Genomic DNA, 9,829 nt, shown 5'->3' with positions numbered 1-9,829 from the left:
TTGCTACATCGCTACTTTGTGCATTGTGGATGGTAGTGGAAGTTAGCATGCTCGCATCACTGCATTGCGTTAAACGCAAGGATGCATCGCGAGTGGTTAACATGCATGCGTCACATTTGGTCGTATCACGCATGATTGCAATGCGCGGGGCTGTGTCGCGCATAGTTATGATGTGTAGGCCGTACTGTGTAGGGTTCCACCCTACGGATCCCCGCTCACCTCATGACTGCATGGCATGCGAAATTATTACATCCCGACATCACATTACTGTGGATTCGTTATGCATTGGACTTCATAGTCGGTGCGGGTTATGTGATGAGTTATTTGCGGTGGCATATTTGTAACTTCAATATGACATTAATATGTCACACCGAACTTGGGGGACTTGATGATGTGCGGAGCCCATCGGGCCGAGTAATTGGGCTTGGTCCATGGGTTGCGGTCAAGTCTCCCTCCTAAACCCTAATTCCCTCTTATAAATAGAGGGGTCACCAATCAATTAGGGTATTCTATCAATACACATTCTTCTCTAGGGTTTTTACCTACCACTCTTGGTAGGGTTTTTCCCTTCGCCGCCAATCGGAGCGCCTTCCATCGGTCGGCGATCAGCCCTTAGCCACCCTCCCAAGATCATCATCTCGGCTAGGGTTATCACGGTAACCGGAATAGAGGTTAACGCTGATGAACTAATAAAACCCTCCTCTATTGCACTCAAGCGTGTTTCTATCCTAGGCGGAAATATGTTTGATCACTCAACAAGTGTTTGGCAGCTTGGAAATGAACACTTGTAGGACTCTGCATAAACTGACTAAGAACTTGAACACTATAACAAATATCTGGCCTGGTGATAGTCAAATATATAAGCTTACCAATAAGTCTTCTATAAATTTCTGGATCTTGTGAAGGAGAGCCAACATCAGCTTGTAGCTTTGAATTAGGTTCTAAAGGCAGTTTGTATGGTCTGCAATTGAGTACACCATACTCTTTTAACAAATCCATAGTGTATTTCTTTTGTGAAACAAATATGCCTTCATTAGATCTTGACACCTCCAGTCCTAAAAAATAGCTCACATTTCTCAAATCTTTCATGTGAAACTGAGTCTTTAGCTGTTCTTTCAACTGTTCTATATGGATATTACTATTTCCTGTTATCAACAAATCATCCACATAGATAAGAATAGCAGTAAACTAAAACTTATCTCTTTTAGTGAACAAGCAATAGTCAGCCTTAGATTGTGAATACCCAAAAGATAAAAGAGCAGAAGTGAGCTTTGCAAACCATTGCCTTGGTGATTGTTTTAATCCATACAATGATTTTTTTAACTTGCACACTTTAGACTTGATGGGAGAAATATTTTGAACCAACTCCCCTTTTCCTGCATACCCCAAAGGCATTCTCATATAAACTTCTTCTAAGAGATCACCATGGAGAAAAGCATTTGAAACATCCATTTGAGAAATGTTCCAGTTGAATTTTGCAGCAACAGCTAACAAAGATCTTACTATAACCATTTTAGTAACAGGAGCAAAAGTTTCATTATAGTCAACTCCTTCTCTTTGTCTGTTACCATCAACAACCAACCTGGCATTCTTTCTATCAATGGAACCATCTGCCTTCAACTTGGTTTTATAGATCTAGTGACAAGGTATAGCTTTCTTGTCTTTAGGCAAATAAGTGATATCCCATGTATCATTAGATTCTAATGCTTGAATCTCATTATTCATATCACTACACCATTCTTTATCAAGGATAGCCTCTTTAAATGATCTAGGAGTTGAATTTGCCATTAAGGCAGTCATGTATGTTTCAAATGTAGCTTCTAGACAAGAAGAGGTAACTTGATTAGCCATAGGAACATGACTGAGAACATCATTACCTTGCTGCACAATATAATCTTTGTGCCAAACTGGAGAATTTGACTGTCTTGTTGACCTTCTTAAAGTTGGTTGACTTTGACTTGTGGAAGGTTCATCAACAACAGTGTGAGTAGAAGTAGTAGTTTGATCTTGAGCAGTGATGTGAATATCATCATAACTATTGACATGTCTTTCAGGAGCAGGTAACCCATCAATATACAGAGGATGTAGTATTTGACCTTGCGTGGACTTTGAGAAAGGAAAGATATGTTCATAAAAAAGTACATCTCTGGATATAAATGTACTTTTAGTTAACAAGTTGTACAATTTATATCCTTTTTGATGTGCTGGATATCCAAGAAATACACAAGGAACACCTCTTTCACTAAATTTGTCAATGTTTCTTGAAGGATTACTTGCAATTGCTAGACAACCAAATACTCTCAAATGATTATAAGTTAGAACTTTATTGAGAAGTATTTCATAGGGAATTTTGTTTTTCAAAATAGATGAAGCTATTCTATTGATCAAGTAAACAGCTGTCATCACACAATCACCCCAAAATTGTAATGGAAGACTTGACTGAAATCTAATAGCCCTAGCAATATCTAAGATATGCCTATGCTTTCTTTCAACCCTACCATTTTGTTGAGGCCTATTAGGACAAGTTTGCTGCACAATCCCTTCTTTTGACAAATAACTTCCAAGTTGTCCTCTTATGAATTCTAAAGCATTGTCAGATCTGACAATCTTAACAGTTTTATTAAACTGTGTACTCACAAACTTTAAGAACACTTTAAACCTTTCAAAACAGTCACCTTTGTTGACAACTAAGTAAATCCAAGTGGCTCTACTACAATCATCAACTATAGTAAAAAAAATACCTATATTTGCCTTGTGTAGGTACTTTATATGGCCACCAAATGTGATGCCCCGTACAAAACCATCGTGTACAGATCATCAACAACAGGTCCATTACACGGTATAATACTACATGCTGTTTAAAAAGGTAATGTCTTTACCGATGTCAAATGTTTTACATAAGATAACGTGCTTTTATGAATAGAGAGCATTAACATAAGTACGTGACACAAAGGTCATTACAAAACCATAGCTCGTAAATAACATAAGTTGTGAATGCAAAATAAAAGTTCCATGCTTTGAGACATCTCTAAACAATGCAGCGGAAGTCTAACACAGCGAGTCTGTAACAACAAGTCTATAGCACCAAGACTAATACAGCAAGTCTAATAGCGGAAGCAACAACGTCTAAGCACCTGAGAAATACATGCTTAAAAAGTCAACACGAATGTTGGTGAGCTATAGTTTGTTCGTAAACAGTAATGTAATGTAGACCACGAGATTTCAGTGCTTCAACCAGCATTTCAAATCAGTATTTCAAATCAGTATGATAAAGTATATGCTTATCCGCGGGCACCCAGTAACTAACTTAATAAGTAATATTACCCCCTAAAAGTACACTTGGCGAGTGCGTAAGTTTACAAAGTATTAAACACCCGTTGAATGCTAGCGCGACTAGCCCGAGTGGTGTAGTGACCCGAACTTTTCCATGGTTATATATTAAATGAAAACTATATTTGCATGATTAAGTGTTTTCAACATGTTAAGTAATCAAACTTGTTAATACTTGATTAATTAAAATGAGTTTCATGTCGACAATTGACCACCCAAGTTGACCGGCGATTCACGAACGTTAAAACTTGTAAAAACAACATGATGATATATATATTGATATACATATAGTTAACATGAGATTATTATAAGTAATTATCTCCATAAGTATATTAACAATGAGTTATATACATAAAAATGAGACTACTAAGTTAAGAAACTCGAAACGATATATATAACGATTATCGTTATTACAATGTCTTACTAAATACAAATGTATCATATTAAGATATTGTTACACTATATTTAACATGATAAAATGATAATTATATATATCATTAAGTATGTTAACAATGAACTACATATGTAAAAGAAGACTACTAACTTAAGAATTTCGAAACGAGAAATATATGTAACGATTATCGTTGTAGCGACATTTTAATGTATATATATCATATTAAGATATATTCATACATCATAATATCATGATAATGTAATAATTTAACATCTCATTAGATATAATAAACAATGGGTTAACAACATTAAATGAGATCGTTAACTTAAAGGTTTTTAAAACAACACTTACATGTAACGACTAACGATGACTTAACGACTCAGTTAAAATGTATATACATGTAGTGTATTTAGATGTATTAGTACATTTTTGAAAGACTTCAAGACATATATCAAAACACTCTTACTTAACAAAAATGCTTACAATTACATTCTCATTCATTTTCATCAACAATTTTACTCGTATGCACCCGTATTCGTACTCGTACAATACACAGCTTCTAGATGTATATACTATTGGTATATACACTCAATGATCAGCTCCTTAGCAGCCCTCATTTAGTCAACAAACATGTGGAACCAACAATTAGATAACTAGCATGACTTATGAGCAAGGAAACAAAAACAAGAACTCCTTTTAACCCCACTCACCTTCACACTCACCACCCACTCCATTTCATTTCCAATTTTCTTCCTAATTCTCTCTCAAAACACACACACTCTTCCATGAACATCTAAGTTACTATTTTTCTAGCAAAAATCATCAAATACAAGCTTTGGTGATTATCTATAATCATCATAAAAACAATTATTCAAGAACACATCAAGAACACTTCCAAGTTTACAAGTTTACTTCCAAGTTTCCTAATCCATTCCAAGCAATCATCTAAGATCAAGAATCCTTTGTTATTTACAGTAGGTTATCTTTCTAAATCAAGGTAATATTCATATTCAAGCTTTGATTCAATTTCAATAACTATAACTATCTTAATTCGAGTAATAATCTTACTTGAACTTGTTTTCGTGTCATGATTCTATTTCAAGAACTTCCAAGCCATCAAAGATCCTTTGAAGCTCAAGTTATTTTTCATCATTTCCAGTAGGTTTACCTACTAAACTTGAGGTAGTAATGATGTTCATAACATCATTCGATTCATATATATATATATATATATATATATATATATATATATATATATATATATATATATATATATATATATATATATATAACTATCTTATTCGAAGATTTAAACCTGTAATCACTAGAACATAGTTTAGTTACTTCTAAACTTGTTTGCAAACAAAGTTAATCCTTCTATCTTGACTTTTAAAATCAACTAAACACATGTTATATATCTATATGATATGCTAACTTAATGAATTAAAACTTGGAAACACGAAGAACACCTTAAAACCGGACATACGCCGTCGTAGTGAAACCGGGGGCTGTTTTGGGTTTGAAAATTAAAAACTATGATAAACTTTGATTTAAAAGTTGTTTGTCTGGGAAAATGATTTTTCTTATGAACATGAAACTATATCCAAAAATCATGGTTAAACTCAAAGTGGAAGTATGTTTTTTAAAATGGTCTTCAAGATGTCGTTCTTTCGACGGAAATGACTACCTTTTATAATATTGACTTGTAACCTGTATTTCAGACTATAAACTTATACTTTTTCTTTTTAGATTCATAAACTTAAGTTCAATATGAAACCATTGCAACTTGAATCACTCAAAATGGATTTAAAACGAAGAAATTATGGGTAAAACAAGATCGGATAATTTTGCTTGTTGTAGCGACGTAAAAATTAGTAACAAATCTATATTAATCATATCCTAGCTAACTTATATTGTATTATACATGTATTTAAATATATATTATGTAATCTTGGGATACCATAGACACATATACAATGTTTTGACATATCATATCGACCCATGTATATATATTATTTGGAACAACCATAGACACTCTATATGCTGTAATGTTCGAGTTCGCTATACAGGGTTGAGGTTGATTCCAAAAATATATATACTTTGATTTGTGATCTAGCCTGAGACGTGTATACACTGGGTTGTGGATTGATTCAATATAATATGTATTAATTTATTTCTGTACATCTAACTGTGGACAACTAGTTGTAGGTTACTAACTAGGACAGCTGACTTAATAAACTTAAATCGTTAAAAACGTAATAAAAAAATATTGTGAATATATTTCAATCATACTTTGATATATAAGTACATATTGTTATAGGTTCGTGAATCGATCAGTGGCCAAGTCTTATTTCCAACGAAGGAAAATATGTGAAAGTGAGTTATAGTCCCACTTTTAAAATCTAATATTTTTGGGATGAGAATACATGCAGTTTTATAAATGTTTTATGAAATAGACACAAGTAATCGAAACTACATTTTATGGGTGAATGATCGAAGCCGAATATGCCCCTTTTTGCTTGGAAACCTAAGAATTAGTAAACCGATCTACTAATTGATGCGAATCCTAAAGATAGATCTATTGGGTCTAACAAACCTCATCCATGGTTGCGGATGCTTTAGTACTTCGATGTTGTTTTATCATGTCCGATGGATGTCTCGGAATGATGGGGATATTCTTATATGCATCTTGTTAATGTTGGTTACCAGGTGTTCACATATGAATGATTTTTTATGCATGCATGCTGTTTACAAGAAATGGAAATATGAAATCTTGTGGTCTATTAATATGAATTGATAAATATATAGGCTAAACCTATAACTCACCAACATTTTTGTTGACGTTTTAAGCATATTTATTCTCAGGTGATTGTTAAGAGCTTCCGCTGTTGCATACTAAATTAAGGACAAGATTTGGAGTCCATGCGTGTATAATATTGTTTAAAAACAGCATTCGAAGACTTATGTTGATGTGTAATATTATTGTAAACCATTATGTAATGGTCGTGTGAAAAACGCTATATTTTAGATTATCATTATTTGATAATCGTCGTAATATTTTAAAGGTTATGGTTTGTTTTAAAATCGAATGCAGTCTTTGAAAAACGTCTCATATAGAGGTCAAAACCTCGCAAAGAAATCAATTAATATGAAACGTTTATAATCGATATGAATGGGACATTTCAGTTGGTATCCGAGCGTTGGTCTTAGAGAACCAGAAATTTGCATTAGTGTGTCTTATCGAGTTCGTTAGGATGCTTTAGTGAGTCTGGACTTCGACCGTGTTTACATAAAAAAAAAAATTTGCTTAACATTTTTGTTGGAAACCATATATTGTAAACATGTAAATATTATGTGATATATTAATCTCTTAACGTGTTTGATATTATGTGATAGATGTCTACCTCTAGTACAAATCCCATCGACTCACCTAATAATAATGAAGAGTCGAATATATTTTGGGAAGATTAACAAATTCCCGAAGAGGAACCGGAAGAAGAGGAACCGGAAGAAGAGGAACCGGAAGAGGAGGAACCGGAAGAGGAGGAACTGGAAGAAGAGGAACTGGAAGAAGAGGTTCCGGAGGAGGAAATATTAGGAACCACATAAAAACAGATAAATAAAAAAAATTCCTCAACCAATGGACCAAAGTTAATAATGGTCAATGGTGTTTTCGCTAAGGAAGCAAAATATTGGGAAGATTACCAATTTTCCGATGAATCGGATCCCGATGAGGATTCTGATGATGTTATAGAAATTACCTCGACCCAATTTGAAAAAGCAAAAGAAAATAATAAGGGAAAGGGCATCAAAATAGAGAAACCTGATTCCAACCCCGATAAACTATATATGTATCGTCAACATCCGTATTTCCAATATCGTAACAATAACCCGGGAACCTCTAAACCACCAGGTTTTTCTAAACCATTGTGGAAAACGACGGCTCGTATTAGGGGAACATCATATATCCCTAGAAAATTAGCAAAACGAAACAGGTCTGAAGAGGAAGATACTAGTGAGTCGGAATAAGGAGTTGTAATCATGAGGTGTAAAATATGTAAAATAAGTGTGCTTGTACTTTTCTTGTTGTATGTGAAAATTGCTTGTATTATTTGATAATTATCTTTTACGAATCTAACCCTCGTCTATTTTTATAGTATAAAAACAAAAATGGATATTAAGGATAGACAACAAAAAATTTTAGAAGACCTACCCGAGGACATGATTGACAAAATTATGTCTAAAGTCGGTCAGAATTCGTCGGCACAATTATTTACGGCGAAATTAGTTTGTAGAACATTTGATGAAAGTTCCAAGCATGCCTTAGTTTATAAAAGGCTTTCCTTTGAAAGATGGGGTATATCACATTGGGGAGACCGTAAGTTACGCCGTGTTTTCTTTAAAGCGTTAAATGCGGGAAACCCAGATGCAATTTTACGCTACGGGTTAAGAACTTATTTTGATTCAACATATCCCTACATAGTACTTCGTGAGTTAGAAAGAGCTGCTAACATGCAACATAAAGAAGCATGTTATGCTTACGGGTTAGTGATGTTCACTTCTCACCAAAGTGAGAAAAAGAACATCGGGTTACAACTATTAAATAAAACATTCCCACAAGTGACAGATTCAGTAGTTAGGGTGAGAAACAAGGTTTTTAGGTTATTACGGGACTGTTGGGCATTACGAAACCCTCATCCTTTTAACAACGTTACAACATGCTGCCTAGCCAACGGTCATAACGGTTATTTTCCATAGGACCAAGGATGGGAAGTAGTCTTAGTAAAACCAGAATGCATGGCTTGTTTCTTGACCTATGAATTACGTGTCTTTATTGCCATTGTTGAACGACTTGCGTTAAACTAAAATTGTCTTCGCAACTACTTTGTATCAAAGTTATTATGTGCTATATTTTATGTTATATGTAAAATAGTGGTATTGTAAGTTTGTAAAATATTGTATAAAAGTTTGAACGCGAAATATTATTATCAGTTTTTCATATAGAATTGTAGTAGTTGGATTGTATATTAGCTACTAAGTATGAACTTAACGGGTAGGTACTACCCGTATTAAAACTTATAAAACGCTAGTATGAAGAAAAAGCTTTTATAAATGAGTTCATATTATGCTACGAAATACTATTGACTACTCTTAATATTCTATATGATTAACTTAATTCTTTTGGCTATTTTTGAAGGAAATGGCACCGACTACTCGTCAGGACTTGAACATGAGCGAGGAAGACTTCCATGCTTTCCTTGCTGCGAACATAGCTGAAGTGCAGGTCGCAATGCAAAATAACAACAATAACTCTGGTTCTAGCAGTGGAACTAATTCCACGAGAAATCGTGTAGGATGCTCCTACAAAGAATTTACTGCCTGCAAACCTTTGAAATTTGATGGAACCGAAGGACCAATCGGATTGAAACGGCGGACCGAGAAGGTCGAATCGGTGTTTGCCATAAGTAAATGTACTGAAGAAGATAGGGTGAAGTACGCCACGCATACCTTCACAGGTACTGCGTTAACATGGTGGAATACCTATCTAGAACAAGTGGGACAAGATGCTGCTTACGCACTACCGTGGTCAGCATTCAAGCACTTGATGAACGAGCAGTACCGTCCCAGAAACGAGGTCAATAAGCTCAAGGTAGAGCTTAGAGGATTACGAATGCAAGGTTTCGACATTACCATGTACGAACGAAGATTCACAGAATTGTGCCTGTTGTGTCCAAGAGCGTTCGAAGATGAAGAAGAGAAGATGGACGCGTTTGTGAAAGGATTACCAGAAAGAATTCAAGAAGGTGTGAGTTCATACGAGTCCGCCTCCATACAAAAGGCAAGTCGAATGGCTCATAAACTCATAAATCAAATAGAGGGAAGAATTAAAGAGCAGGTGGCCGAAGAGGTCAACATGAAACAAGTCACGAGAAAATTGGAAGAAACCAGTGATAAGGGTCACCAATACAACAACAACAACAACAACAACCACAACTACAATCACAATAACAATCATAACAATCGCAACACCAATCGCAACAATAACCGCAATCCCAAAAATAACTACAACAAACGACTCAACAACAACAAAAACTACAACAACCG

The 9,829-nt window shown here is 34.7% G+C and overlaps 2 protein-coding genes across 2 annotated transcripts in view; both read right to left on the bottom strand.

The window, feature by feature from the left end:
- Positions 1 to 723: 723 nt before the first annotated feature.
- On the bottom strand, positions 724 to 1,512 carry LOC139867906 (uncharacterized mitochondrial protein AtMg00810-like). The gene is made up of 2 exons (XM_071856251.1): positions 1,425 to 1,512; positions 724 to 1,145 (listed from the first exon to the last, which is right to left on the bottom strand). Exons 1-2 carry the CDS (start codon positions 1,510 to 1,512, stop codon positions 724 to 726), a joined length of 510 nt encoding a protein of 169 aa, XP_071712352.1.
- A 123-nt stretch (positions 1,513 to 1,635) lies between these two features.
- LOC139867905 (uncharacterized) overlaps positions 1,636 to 9,829 on the bottom strand; it is a 119,925-nt gene continuing 111,731 nt past the window's right edge. The window contains exon 2 of the mRNA XM_071856250.1: positions 1,636 to 2,710. Coding sequence (XP_071712351.1) covers positions 1,636 to 2,710 — 1,075 coding nt within the window. The remainder of the gene's footprint in view (positions 2,711 to 9,829) is intronic.

The sequence above is a fragment of the Rutidosis leptorrhynchoides genome, chromosome 9, assembly GCF_046630445.1.
Source record: "Rutidosis leptorrhynchoides isolate AG116_Rl617_1_P2 chromosome 9, CSIRO_AGI_Rlap_v1, whole genome shotgun sequence".
Taxonomy (NCBI): domain Eukaryota; kingdom Viridiplantae; phylum Streptophyta; class Magnoliopsida; order Asterales; family Asteraceae; genus Rutidosis; species Rutidosis leptorrhynchoides.
Note: the sequence above shows the minus strand (reverse complement) of the source record. Positions and strands in the feature narration are given on the sequence as shown.